The following is a 14958-nucleotide window of genomic DNA, read 5'->3' as shown; positions in this document are numbered from 1 at the left end:
TGCATGGCCAGGAAGCTCCCCAGTTTTGCCATGTACCACAAGAAACATTGTGGGCGCTCTGTTTTACAGATAGCTGCAGCTCCTAGAGGTGGAACCTGCCCTTATCTGACATTGGTGCCATAAACTAGCAATATGCAACCAATGTTCCCGTTGAGACAACCCCTTTATGGCCATATGCACTTGCTGCACGGATTTGTATGTGGCAAATCCACAGTGTACAGTACCAGCTAAGGGCATGCTCACACAACGGATTTTGGCACGTATTCCGCGCTGAAACCTACAGCAAAATCATGTGTCCTGGCTCCAACTGATTCCCAACAAGAATCCGCTCCGCAGTTCATACAACTATGGATTTTTTTTTTTCCACGCGGTTTTCAAAACCTTGCCAAGAAAGGACGCGCCTGCTTGGGGTGGGTGCCGGCATGCACTGGAGCTTGTTCTCCGCAGGTGAAATCTGCAATCAACTCTGCACAAAAATCCAAACGATTTGGTGGGGATTTGCTTCTGCAGATCCCCCTGCGGGTTCTTTTTGCAGCATTTCCACTATATGTGCATGTGGCCTGAACTATGTCTATTTCCAGGGCTCTCTTTTGCAACATACAAGCTTACCCATTGGGCAACCACTGGTAGGGGCAGGCAAGTGAAGAACAAGCAGCTAGATGGCGATCATTAGGGGGACGTGCGCAGGCAGAGCTGTACTACAGAAGTGTGTTCTTCTATAGACTTTCTATAGCTAATAGTTTTCCATATGGTTTATGCTAAGCAGGTAAGCCTGACATGCAAAAACGAAAATAGGTCAGAGTCTAAACTTACCAGAAATAATATCAGCGCCACTAGACACCAATTAATAAAACTCTTCCACTTGTGTTTCACAAACAGCACATCAAAGGCGACGGGCACCCTGAAAATAAAGCAGGAATTGAGATATTTTATGATAGGAAACTGGTTTAATGGCTATGGACTGCTTTGATGTGGGAAAAATTATATTTTCACATACAGTATGTTACTGGTTACCAAGAGTTAAAAAGCTGCACTGGGTTTCATTTTCCATTCCTTCACTCTTTTATCAACCTGCTTCAAGTTTCAGACTTCTCTCATGAGCCCGCCTCCCGTCCAGTAATGCATGCTGGATAGAAGAGGTGTGTGCCCAGGATGCTGCTGACCTCACTAGCTACCAGCAGGCTGCCAATGACTTCTCTCCTCTCTATGTACACTGATACACAGTCTGTGTATCCGGTGAAAAGATATAGAAATGTCACTGACATTTTCCACAGAAATTCTGCAAGAATCTTCAGCGGCAAAAATGCCAAAAAAACAGAAAACAGAAGAGTACTCAAGACATTATCGCAGGAACCTGGGTTGTAAAGAGACCGGTATAGAACCAGACAAGGGAGCCAGGGAAGCACATGAGAGGCAAGGATTCTTAATTTTTTCAAATTTGTATTTTATTTAGGACTTGTAGATTTTAATGCGGATCCATGTCAAATGTGCATGAAAACGTATTCATGTGGATTTGGTGAAGAAAAGAGTCTCCTGCGACAAATCCGTGACTGGCATGCTGTGACTTTTAAAACAACAGGTTAGTTTTACGTACGGAAATATTCCATAACGTGGAAATGAGATTTGGGAAGTCTCATAGAATTTCTCTCTACTGTCTAACATTGCAGGTTTGCAACACAAAGATCCATGTGACAAATCCTCAGCGTAATACACAATATGTGCCAGTTCTGGTTGCGTGTTTTTTTGTTTTTGTTTTTCCACTCTCTCTGTACTCCAATCCGCGGTGTACATCTTCCATCCCCTCCCTGCTGCTATCTCTAATGCAAAAGAAGAGATGGGGAGAGCAGAGAGGGTGGCAGAGCAAAATGGAAGAAATTATTTTTTTTTCTTTAATTAAGGAAGCAAATGAACCAAAAAAAAAAAAAAAAAAATCAATGCAAAAGGTGTCCATAGCCTTTAATGCCTTTTACGGAGCTCAAAATGTTCAGGTCCTTTGCCGCATCTTCGTTACAATACCTATGTGACGGTGTGCCATTCATAGGGATAAGAAATCACAAGTGAGAACTAGCCAATTTCCTTAGCTTTAAACGTGCGTTAAAAACACGTCCTTTCAGACAGGCTTACCATGTACCCCTAAACTGACCCTTCCCCATTTAACCCCCTGGCCCTCCATTTTCCAGAACTGAACGCCATCTTCTGTCAGTAATCCCCACACTCAATGCATTACGGTACCTCATGCAGCTCCATCTATTCTATTTACGGTAGTACAAAGATGACTGGACCATTTTAGAAAATATCAGTTTTACTTTTTGTGTCACTCCCATTTCCTCCTAGAGTGTAATATAGTGTTTCAGCTGTATATTAGCCGGTTATCCTGTGATGTCCATTTTGATTTGTACATGCACCCTCTGCATTTTAAAGCTCTGCAGAGTATGGTGGCGCTATATAAATAAAGATTATTAGCCAGTAATGACATACTGCAGTTACAAGTTGCCCACTGAAATATCCCCACTCTATGGACACAAACAGTGATGCCAAAGGAATGGTGATGAGTCCTAAAAGGTATGTATAATGACAAATTTTATTATGTTAAATATTTATTTATTTTTATCCCTGAAAACTCCTTTAAAATGTTCATTTGTCTGGAATTAACGGTGTGGCCCACTCCTTATATAGAGATGGCCTTTCCTCAGAATAGGCCATCTATATCTGATTGGCAGGGTTCTCCCAACTCACAGCCCCGCCAACCAGCTGTTCTGCAGTGTGTGCTGGGACTACACACATTGTGTGTTGGATGGAGCCGATTACTGCAGTGCTTTTCCCATTCCCTTCAATGGGAGCAGTGGTGCTGCACAATGGACAGAGATGTGTAGTCCCAGCACCAGAGCCACTGCAGAACAGCTGATCGCCAGGAGTGCGAGGTGCCGGTAATCAATATAATCAGACAACCCCTGTGAGGAATATGGATTAATATTTACTGTCAGTCATGTTTCTACACCAACCATCTGCTGAAAGGTAGCAGAGGTAGTGAGCTCCACAGGGGGCGGCCCTGCTTCAAAACCAGCAAGATGGCAGAGAGCTTCTAGCAGTCCACCTTTGTTTACATTTCTAACCTCCATTCAGCCAGCCAGGAACCCAGCTAATGGAACAGCAAAAACCTCTCTGCAGGGGTCTAGGCCATTCCCCAGTTTAATGCATGTTATAATACATCACGGAACCAGCGATTTATAAGAAATTATAAATCGCCCGTCCATCACAGACATAAACCAGATGCATATTTGTGTCCCTGTGGCCACAAGCTTGGTGGTGGGATGCCAGGGAGGGGATATATACATAACTCCCCACAGAAACCAAATAACGGTACTATGCTTAGACTCTGGAGCCATGAGCCCTAATCGGTTTTCTGGCTCATGTGCTGCCAGCCCAGCAGATGGGAGGAGGGTCACACCGTGCCATGTGTTTAGAGGGACCTGCAACCTACTGACATCACTGCCCTCCATGTGACTACAGCAAAGGACTCATCACAACCCAAAAGGACTCATCCATCGGGTAAACTGACTTTCGCTCTGTTTAATCCTGTTTGTACCATACCACCTGTATTTGTAACCTCAGACCACTGTATATATCCTTGTGTGTATAGTGTATTGTCTAGCGAGCCCTTAAAACGATCTAATATATAATTTATTCTTGTGCTGTCTTGTATCTCGATCACGAATCCCCACGTCCGTGTTTCGGCCTAGTAATACGCTACCGCGGGTTGGTTTCTTACCCTATATAATCCCGTTAGCGGAGCAGGCTTATATCAAACAAGAAACTGGTGGCAGATTTCCCGGGCTGAGAACGCGCTGTTTAACTGGGGCAGTGAAAAGGCTTTCTCAGCTTTTTGCCTCTCTGTGCCCGTGTGGACAGGAGGAGTCTGTGAAAACTGTACCAAGACTGACCTTACCCTCTCCTCCAAGAGGCCATAACGTCACGCCTTGGTAACCCGTGACAATACCGTATCTCGTGAGCTCGACGTGGGTGACGTCAGTCGGGGTACGGTATTCGTCACATATTGGTGGCAGCAAAATGGGATCGAGATACTAGTGTGTGTGAGCGTGGGACCCATACTCCCAGACACTAAAGACAACCAGCAGTAGCTTTTGCCGCTGGAGTCTTAAGATCAGCTCAACACTAGACAGTCTGAGTGCAAATACAATAAAGTGTGTGTGCGCATCAGGTTGCAGTCTGTGTCACTGAGCATCAGTTGCAATGACGGCCAGTATCACAAGGAGCAAAGCTAAGGAGATGGCCAATGCTATGAAAGTCCAGATAGGGGGCCGAGAGGAGGTGGAAGGCAACTTTATTCAAGGCGAGGGGGAGCACAGTCAAAGCTCCCCAAGGAGCCAGTTGCTGGAGGCAAGGTCCGCGGTGGGCCTCACGCCACCTGCCCATCCCCCCAGCGAGGCAGGCTCGGCTTCTCTCCTACAGGCTGCCCTAGACCGTCTCCAGGCCGGAGACCAGGCTTCCTACGAGATCTTCATGGCAGCTGCAGAGTGTCACGAGCAAGCAGAAGCTGCAGAACACCGGGAACATGCTGCAGAGCGTCGCGAGCAAGCAAAGGCTGAGCGTGAGCACCAGCTACAAGTGCTCCAGCAGCCCTCTCCAGCCCGATGTGAGTCTCCAGAGATCCGGATTCCCAAACTGCAGGCGGAGGACTTGCCCCTGCTGGACAAAGATGGGAATTTGGACACTTTCTTGTTGGCGTTTGAGATGGCCTGCCATCAGTACCAGCTGCCGGAGGACCAGTGGGTCCGATTTCTAACACCACAACTCAGGGGAAAAGCCCTTGAAATCTTCGGGTACCTGCCCAGTGAGACCATCCTGAGCTATGAGGACATCAAGCAGGCTCTGGTCCGGCAGTACAACTTAACCCCTGAGTTGTACCGGAAAAAGCTCCGAAGTTTGCAGCGGGGTCCTACCCAGAGCTGGGCCGATCACATGCGAGCCTTGCTGAGAGCGGTCGACCAATGGACCACGGGATTGGAGCTCACCACCGTCCAGCAGCTGAAGAGTCTGAAAACTGTACCAAGACTGACCTTACCTGCTCCTCCAGGAGGGCGTAACGTCACTCCTTGGTAACCTGTGACCATACCGTATCTCGCTGGCTCTACGTAGTTGACGTCCGACATCAGTCGGGGTACGTTATTTGTCATAACCCCTTTAAAGTGTCCCTGCACTTAGCCCTCGTCAATAGCTAGAACAAGGAGAAAGAAGCACTCACAGAGCACTCTCTCCTCAATGCTGAACAAGGTTCAAAAGAAAGTCTATGAGCCCATCTCAAGTCTCTTGCAGCAGATAGAGAGAGAGAGCTTCTTTTTACTCCTTTTAGTGATAGGCGCCTCAGCACTCAGACCCCCACCGACCATATGACATATCAAACGTTTTTTTTTCTTGTTTTTTTGTTTTTAATGTACAGTGACACTTTAAAGGGGTATTCCCCCATCTCAGACAATGGGGACATATCGCCAGAGGTGGGACCCGCACCTTTCTCTAAAACAAAGCCGGCAGTGCTGGGTCCGGCCACCAGCAATCGTTCCTATTGGCCCGCCGAAAATAGATGGCTGTTTTTGGAATCCCCATAGAAATAAATGTGACCACATCTCTCTTGCGCTGACACCGCTTCCATTCACTTCTATGGGGCCGTCAGAAATAGCTAAACCAGCACTCGGCTATTTACGGCAGCCTCATAGAAATTAATGGAGGACAGCTGCACAAGCGTGGTACGCCATTCTTCACTTTGCCGGCTGGGTTTACGAGATTGATAGGTGTGGGATCCTCAACTGACAATGGGGGCATATCCTATCAATATGCCCCCATAGTTTGATATGGGAAAACCCATTTAAGGGTGCTTGAAGTAAAACCCCAGAGAACTGTAATACCGCAAAAATAATTTTTTTCTGATAATGACATCCATGTGTCCTAAGAGGGTATACGAACAGGGGTTGTCTTCATGAAACAACTCTTTCAAAGTACTTTAGATCTCGAGCTAGCAGGCATAGTGACATTTGCAGGCAGGATGGCACAGTTGCCATGGAAAGCGTACTTGCACAGCCCAATTAATTAGCATTGGACCTGTGCACAATACTCTGCTGGCGTCATACTTTTGCCAGGGCACCTGTACCACCCAGAGTGCAGGAGTGCATCTCCATGCCCAATGTCAGGCCAGGCGGGAGATCAAAGTGGAGGAAAACTTCAAGGGAATATAGCCTTGCAGATCTGTAATGAATGCACCGCTGAGTTCAGATCTGTAAGCCCATTGTCTGGTTAGACAGGCTTTGATGTAGACTTCAAAGTAAACTAATACGGTGAGCCAATCAAGTAGACCATATGGATGTGCACGTGTAAGTTACAGCTTTGCATACACTAAACGCAGGCACTGAATTAAAGGAGTCGGCTCCTGCAAAAAAAAACAAGATGCAGTGTGATGAATACAGTGAGCACATATATAACAACGCGTCTTACCCGAGTACAGCGCTAAAAGGCCAGCCCCAAATGGCCCCGGCAGCAACACCCAGCACAGCCACAGAGACCTTCTCCATGTACCAGCCCGTCATAGCGATCAGCGTGGTATACATACAGAAACTGCTAGGGAGATACGCTGCAGGAAGAAACAGGAAAGAAACGGACGTCAAGTCATTAACTAAGGTCCTCATAGTCACACTGATAAAAAGGATCATATGAGACACGAGGACAATCACAAAGCGAATAGACAGAACATGAGCAGTTATACGAGTCAGAGCACTGGCAACGGGAGCGGGTCATCAATGTCTGAGATGGGCCAACCCTCTTAGGGCTCATGCACATGACTATGTATTTTGCTGTCCGCAAAACATGGATCTGTAAAAAATACGGATGACGTCTGTGTGCATTCTGTATTTTGTGGAACGGAACAGCTGGCCCCTAATAGAACAGTACTATCTTTGTCCATAATGCGGACAATAATAGGACAAGTTCTATTTTTATTCCGGAACAGACATACGGAAACGGAATGCACTTCTGTTTTTTTTTGTGTGGACCCATTGAAATGAATGGTTCCGCATACGGTCAGCAAAAAAAAAAAAAAGGAACGGACACGGAAAGGAAATACATTTGTGTGCACAAGGCCAAATGCGAGTGTGCTGAGACTGACAAAGTATAAACTGCTAGTTGCGCTTTGGTCAATGATCACACAACCAAAAGGGGGTGCACCCCATATTTTGGGTTCTGCAGCAGGGTGTATGTTGGCAGGGTCACAGTGATACTGAGTAAGGCTACTTTCACACTTGCGTTCGGAGCGGATACGTCTGGTGTCTGCACAGACGGATCCGCTCCTATAATGCAAATGTTGGGATCCGTTCAGAACGGATCCGTCTGCATTATAGTTCAGAAAAAATTCTAAGTGTGAAAGTTGTTCAAACGGATCCGTCCAGACTTTACATTGAAAGTCAATGGGGGACGGATCCGCTTGAAATTGCACCATATTGTGTCAAATTCAAACGGATCCGTCCCCATTGACTTACATTGTAAGTCTGGACGGATCCGTTTGGCTCCGCACGGCCAGGCGGACACCCGAACGCTGCAAGCTGCGTTCAGATGTCCGCCTGCTGAGCGTAACGGAGGCCAAGCGGAGCCAGATTGAGGCATTCTGAGCGGATCCGCATCCACTCAGAATGCATTGGGGCTCTACGGATCCGTTTGGGGCCGCTTGTGAGAGCCTTCAAACGGAACTCACAAGCGGAACCCCGAACGCAAGTGTGAAAGTAGCCTAACATCTGCCCTTGCTTGCTGGCATGGTAATGGTCATATCCTCCTGTGTTACGTCATTTCGAGCTCTTGGACACCAACAAGATAACGTCTCCTAACTGAGTAAAAAAAAAAAAAGCAGTAGTACTGGTTCCCATACCGAAGACAAACAGTCAAGACAGGCAATGGTGCCTCACACCATGACACCTGGTGTTGGTCCTGTGTGTCCCCGCACGATACATGATGGCAGTAAGCGCTCTCCAACCCTCCTGTGATGCAGCCATCAATGACAAACAGTGCTCAGTGATAAAATCAGGTTCTGCCTTGGGACTAATAATGGTGGATTACAAGGGCTGCCATGTGATAAAATACATTTCGCCTGCAGAACTGCCTGGCTGGTTGAAGATTCGACCAGCAAAATCAGCTATTTGCCGGGGGTATCGGGAGTGGGACTCTGCACTCCAACAAGACAAGCCCTCTTAGGGCGTGTATACTGTGCCTAGAATCCGGCCACGGAAAGCTGGTGAAAGGGAAATGGAGCTACGAGAAATTAACATTTAAAGGGACACTTTCATCACATTTTTTATCTCACATATCAGCCTTATGTGAATATTCTATGTCATTTAAAATGGAGAAGATGGGTGGATAGTTTTCTGGAAATAATTCTGTGACGTCACTCCATGTACTCTTCTTCTTGTCCTGGCTCTCTAAAGAGCATCTGTCAGCAGTTCTGTACCTATGACACCGGCTGAACTGTTACATGTGCACTTGGCAGCTGAAGGCATCTGTGTTGGTCCCATGTTCATATGTGTCTGTATTACTGCCAAAAATGACGTTTTCATATATGCAAATGAGCCTCTAGGAGCAATTGGGGCGTTGCCATTACACCTAGGGGTTCCACCGTCTCTGCAGCAGTTGCGCCCTCTCCACTTTGATTGAGAGGACCGGGAAGTGAAAACATCATCATGTCTGGCCCTATCACTTGAAGTAGCGGCAGTGGCAGAGAGAGAAGAGACTATATAGTATAAAGGCAACCCCCCCATTGCTCCTAGAGGTTTATTTGCATATATGAAAATTTCATTTTTGTCAGTAATACAGACACATATGAACATGGGACCAACACAGATGCCTTCAGCTGCCAAGAGCACATGTAACAGGTCAGCCAGTGTCATAGGTAGAATCTGCTGACAGATGCCATTAAAGGGGTTATCCGAGACATATCTATATATGTCTAAGATTATTAAAAATACATTTGTAATTTACTCACATTATTTATTCTGCAGGCATTCTGAATTGCTGATGCGGGTCATGTGACCCCTGACGTCATCCACCAGACTCCGGTGGTGATGTCTCGTGTACAAGCTTCTCCCTGCCTTAGGGAGTGGCCCGGTGTACACGAAACATCAGAGCCTTGTGTGCCCACCACCCTCTCTCCCCTCTGGCTGCCGCGGCTCCTGTGAGGGATCGCGCATGCGCGATCATTACCAGTTCCGGCAGCCGTGCAGAAAGAGTCAACAGTGTGCCCGCTCCCTCCCTAAGCTATATGTATCTAAGCTATATGATAGCTACAGTGCTGCCCATAATTATTCATACCCCTGGCAAATTTTGACTTAAAGTTACTTTTATTCAACCAGCAAGTAATTTGACGGGAAATGACATAGGTTTCTCCCAATGATAATAAGACGACGTACAAGAGGCATTATTGTGGAAAAAAAACATTTCTCAGCTTTTATTTACATTTGAGCAAAAAAGTTGTTGTCCAAAATTATTCATACCCTTCTCAATAATCAATAGAAAAGCCATTATTGGCTATTACAGAAATCAAACGCTTCCTATAATTGCAGACCAGCTTTTTGCATGTCTCCACAGGTATTTTTGCCCATTCATCTTTAGCAATTAGCTCCAAATCTTTCAGGTTGGAGGGTCTTCTTGCCATCATCCTGATCTTTAGCTCCCTCCACAGATTCTCAAATACTTGCTGGTTTAATAAAAGTAACTTTAAGTCAAAATTTGCCAGGGGTATGAATAATTATGGGCAGCCCTTTATATGCATCTAAGCTATCATACAGCGTCAGACGAAGGTACGCCGAAACGCGCGTTGGGGTTGGCGCCATCCTGGAGGAGACACAGTATGGGTAATTGTCCTATATTCCTGTTTTCCATGTATGAATTTTTGCATATGCACTTTAGTGAATACTCATGTTGGATGAACAAGGACTTGTATCCACTGTATGTTTCCTCCAGTGATGTCGTTTTTTATCTCCTGCAATTTCTTTTAATCATGTATGTAATTAATTGTGATTTTCTGTAATAAAGGATTTAATATAGTACAAGCGGTCTGGCATTTTCTATGTAGGTTGTGTATTTAGTATTATGATTGCCACAGGCTTAGTTATTACTTGAATAAGTAATCATCCCACGGTTGGGGTATATAAATCGGATGTTGTATTATACTAACAGATACAGTTCCGATCAAAAGTTTATGACCACTTGAAAAATGGCAAAAAATCCTATTTAGCATGGCTGGATCTTAACAAGGTTCCAAGTAGAGCTTCAACATGCAACAAGAAGAAATGGGAGTGAGACAAAACATTTTTTGAGCATTCAATTTAATGAAAACAACGAATAAACTGAAACAGGCTGTTTTTCAGCTGATCAAAAGTTTAGGACCACACCTCCAAAAAAAAAAACTTAACCCCCCCCCCCCCCCCCCCAAAACAGAAATCCAACTTCCAAACATGAACTCAGTAATGAGTAGCTCCGCCGTTATTGTTGATCACTTCTAAAATTCGTTTCGGCATGCTTGATGCAAGCGTTTCCATGAGGTGAGTGGGAACCTTTCTCCAAGTAGTGAAGACGGCTGCACGAAGGCCATCTACTGTCTGGAACTGTTGTCCATTTTTGTAAACTTCCCTTGCCATCCATCCCCAAAGGTTCTCAATTGGATTTAGATCAGGGGAACACGCAGGATAGGCCAAAAGAGTGATGTTATTCTCCTGGAAGAAATCCCTTGTCCTGCGGGCATTGTGTACTGTAGCGTTGTCCTGTTGAAAAACCCAGTCGTTACCACACAGACGAGGGCCCTCAGTCATGAGGAATGCTCTCTGCAACATCTGGACATAGCCAGCGGCCGTTTGACGCCCCTGCACTTCCTGAAGCTCCATTGTTCCACTGAAGGAAAAAGCACCCCAGACCATTATGGCGCCCCCTCCACTGTGGCGCGTAGAAAACATCTCAGGTGGGATCTGCTTGTCATGCCAGTAACGTTGGAAACCATCAAGGTTAAATTTTTTCTCATCAGAGAATAAAACTTTCTTCCACCTTTGAATGTCCCATGTTTGGTGCTCTCTTGCAAAGTCCAAACGAGCAGTTCTGTGGCGTTCAAGGAGACGAGGTCTTTGAAGAAGTTTTTTGTTTTTGAAGCCCTTCAGTCTCAGATGCCGTCTGATGGTTATGGGGCTGCAGTCAGCACCAGTAAGGGCCTTAATTTGGGTCGAGGATCGTCCAGTGTCTTGACGGACAACCAATTGGATCCTCCGGCTCAGTGCTGATGACATTTTTTGGGGTTTTCCACTTGACTTTTTTGTTCCATAACCCTCAGGATCATTTAAGAAATTCCAAATGACTGTCTTACTGCGTCCCACCTCAGCAGCGATGGCGCGCTGTGAGCGACCCTGCTTATGCAGTTCAACAACCCGACCACGTTCAAAAAGGGAGAGTTTTTTTGCCTTTGCCATCACAACGTGTGACTATCTGACAGAGAATGACAATGAATCCACATCTTTGCACAGATTTGGTCTTTTAAAGGCATGTGGTCCTAAAATTTGGATCAGCTGAAAAACTGTTTAATCGTTATTTTCAATTAATTGAATGCTCAAAAAATGTTTTGTCTCACTCCCATTTCTTCTTGTTGCATGTTGAAGCTCTACTTGGAACTTTGTTAAGATCCAACAATGTAAAATATGATTTTTTGCCATTTTTCAAGTGGTCTTCAACTTTTGATCAGCACTGTAGTAACTTGACTATGGATTACCTATCTATATAGAAGTTGTATCTCTCTGTGCTGACTGCCAGAGACGGACATTTTCTATTTTATTTTCAATGATACAATACTGCCGAAATGGAAAAAAAGCTTTCTAGGAGTCTAAAATAAATACCCTTCGCTGACAAAAGTGTTCCTGTAAGTGCACAGCACTGTACTGAGAGAGGGTAACCATCCAGCGTATCATTGGCACCTACCAGCAGCTGAACAAAACATTCCTGTGCTGAGGACAAGGAAAGCCAACATCAACCGCCCAACATGGAGTCCAAATCTTTTGCAAACCGCCCTGAAAAGAGATAAGAAGCGTGTGTGATTAAAAATGAGATTTTTGTAAAACTTACCAGTAAAATCTCTTTCTCGCTCTTCATTGGGGGACACAGGAACCGTGGGTATAGCTATGTCCTCTAGGAGGCGCTGACACTAGATAAAGCTGTTAGCTCCTCCCCTGGCAGCTATACCCCCTCCAGCCTGGAGAGAGAGCTTCAGTTTGTGTACAAGCAGTATGAGAAGCAAGCTAACCAAGAAAAAACATGGAACACCAACCATGCCGAAAACCCAACGGGGTTTTAACCAGCAACAGCCACAACTGTGGCCGAACAACAATACTGGAGGTGGTGCTGTGTCCCCCAATGAAGAGCAAAAAAGAGATTTTACTGGTACGTTTTACAAAAAACGAGATTTTTGTATAACTTACCAGTAAAATCTCTTTCTCGCTCTTTCCTTGGGGGACACAGAAGACCTTGGGTATAGCTCATCTCCCTAGGAGGCGTGACACTAAGTGAAGACTGTTAAGCCCCTCCTCCACAGCTATACCCTCAGCCTGGAGAGAGAGACTGCCAGTTGCGTGTCCAAGTAGTGAGAAAAGGCAAAGTCCAAAAATTGGAACCAACAAGCCAACTACCCAAAGGGTAAAACAAACTCGGAAACAGTCATAGAAGAACAAAGAATGGGTGGGTGCTGTGTCCCCCAAGGAAAGAGCGAGAAAGAGATTTTACTGGTAAGTTATACAAAAATCTCGTTTTCTCGCCCAGTTTCCTTGGGGGACACAGAAGACCTTGGGACGTTCAAAAGCAGTCCAAAGGGGGAGGGACCACAGCACCAAGGCGAAGCACCCGAAGGCATCAAAAAACCCGCCGCCTGCAGACCAGGCGACCCAAAACAGCATACGCCGAAGCCCGAGTATGCACCCTGTAGAACTCGGTAAGGTGTGCAAGGAAGACCAGTGACCGCCTTGCACAAATGCATGGCCGAAGCCTAATGCCTCCGGCCCAGGAAAAAACCAACAACTCTGGCCAAATGAATGGTGACACCAAAAGCAGAACCCTGCCCTTGGTGCGGCAACCACAACAAGAGCCACTCTGAGAAAGCGGAGGAAAGCCACCCTGGAGGCCGTCAACCCTTTGCGCGGACCTCCTGGAAACACAAGAGACCGAATGTCGACAAGAGTCGGAGATCTCCAAGTAAAAACTGCAAGGCCCAAACAACGTCCAAATCGGTGAAGTGTCCGTTCCCTGGGGTGGGAAGGGGAGGACGACTGCCTCAATGAAATGAAAGACAAACACCACCTTCAGAAGGAAGGAAGAGACGGAATGGAGAACAGCCCTGTCCTGGGGGAAGACAGAAGGCTCGGAACAAGAAGGGCCGCCACTCAGGCACCCATCAGAGACACGATGGCTACAGAAACCCAACTGTTAGTAGAGGGAACTTCTGTAACGGCTCCAAGGAAAAATTGGAGCGCCAAGAGCCTAGTATGTAGTTCCCAGGACGGTACCGGAGGACAGTACAAAGGAACCCAAGAGCCGCTCCATGGAAGAAGTTCCTGACAGGCCCAGAGGGTCTGGAAACGCTGAAAGAGGAAGGACAGGAATGACACTTGATACTTCAAGCAACAGAGTCCCAGCCCCAGGTCCAGGCCGGACTGGAGAAAAACAGAACCATGGAGAAAGGCAGAGTGGGGGAACGCCCAGCTTCCCACAGAACCCCAGGTAAAGCCCTAAGTCCTACCACAGATCCTGGACGAAAAACTCAGCTAGAAGCGAACACTAGCGAGCCCACTAGAGTCGCCTGGGCAAGCGGGTGAAAACCCAATGATCAGGCGCAGACCAGTAACACGGGTAGAACAGTCGGTAGAACTGGTCCCGTCGGCCCCCGAGCAAGGTTGTCCCGTATCCCCCCAGAGTGGGGAAGCAGAAGGACAAACGGACAGGAACCGAAGGGTCCGCCCAGCAACCGCCAGGACAAGACAGGCTAAAGCCGAAGCCAATGTAGCCACCACAGGAAGACGGACTACAGTTCCGGTGTGGGAGATTTAAAAGACAATCCTGACCAAATGGTAGTCCTCCCAAGTTACCGAGAAGGTAAATCCAAAGCAGAAACATTGCCTAGAATGGAAAAAACGCAATCTGCACCCAGCGGGAGGACAGAAAACGGTAGACCCGGTAACTAGGCACACAGCTAGTACAGCCAGTGTGGACAAGGGAGACTCAAAAGGAACACCAGAACCATCCACATGAACAACCATGCTCTCCCCAGAGGGAAGGGCAGTGAAGGAACAGCCTCTGAAGCGTGGCCGGAACAGACGCCACATCGGAATGATCTGTACCGAGTGGGAGCCAAACAGAGCCGGCGAGAAAAGGCAGGCGAGACAGAGGCCGGTATAACACCCTCCAACCGAAAGGGGGAGTGGGCAACAGAGAGGCCATAGGACAGCTCAAAAGCAGAACACCGCTACACAGAGACGCCCGGTTCACCGCCTCGCAGAAGGCGAATACCCTGAAGAACCCAAGGTGGAGGTCCCCCAGACCTGTATAAGCGAGCACCCAAGAGAAGTTGGGTGACCTTCCCAAGAAGAGCGGCCCGAACCTGGTAGCAGATCAGACTGAAGCACCGAGGGCGCCAATCCGGAAAGAATCATACCACACTGCACCCGAAGAGGAGGAAATGGTATTAGGCGAGGGGACCGTAGTCCCGCCAGAGCCAACATAAAATGCGAAGGGCGCTGCAGACAGCGCTCTCGACCATGCGACCACTAGCACAGGGAAACAATGCCGCGGAAGGACAAATGGGCCAACGAAATGAATGAGTACCACCCAGCTCTGTGCAGTAGCGAACAGTAGAGCCCGTCTACTTAAATATAAGGTATTCATTTGTTG

General features: G+C 46.9%; 1 protein-coding gene across 3 annotated transcripts in view; it reads right to left on the bottom strand.

Annotated features, from left to right (window-relative positions):
- Positions 1-14958, bottom strand: part of ALG9 (ALG9 alpha-1,2-mannosyltransferase) — a 155655-nt gene that overhangs the window by 123097 nt on the left and 17600 nt on the right. For all 3 annotated transcript variants that reach the window (XM_040426440.1, XM_040426424.1, XM_040426432.1), the window contains exons 5-7: positions 12004-12092; positions 6505-6640; positions 814-901 (exon numbers count right to left, since the gene is read on the bottom strand). In XM_040426440.1, the coding sequence (XP_040282374.1) occupies positions 814-901; positions 6505-6640; positions 12004-12092 (313 nt within the window). The remainder of the gene's footprint in view (positions 1-813; positions 902-6504; positions 6641-12003; positions 12093-14958) is intronic.

The sequence above is a fragment of the Bufo bufo genome, chromosome 1 (genome assembly GCF_905171765.1).
Source record: "Bufo bufo chromosome 1, aBufBuf1.1, whole genome shotgun sequence".
In the NCBI taxonomy this organism is placed as follows: Eukaryota; Metazoa; Chordata; class Amphibia; order Anura; family Bufonidae; genus Bufo; species Bufo bufo.
Note: the sequence above shows the minus strand (reverse complement) of the source record. Positions and strands in the feature narration are given on the sequence as shown.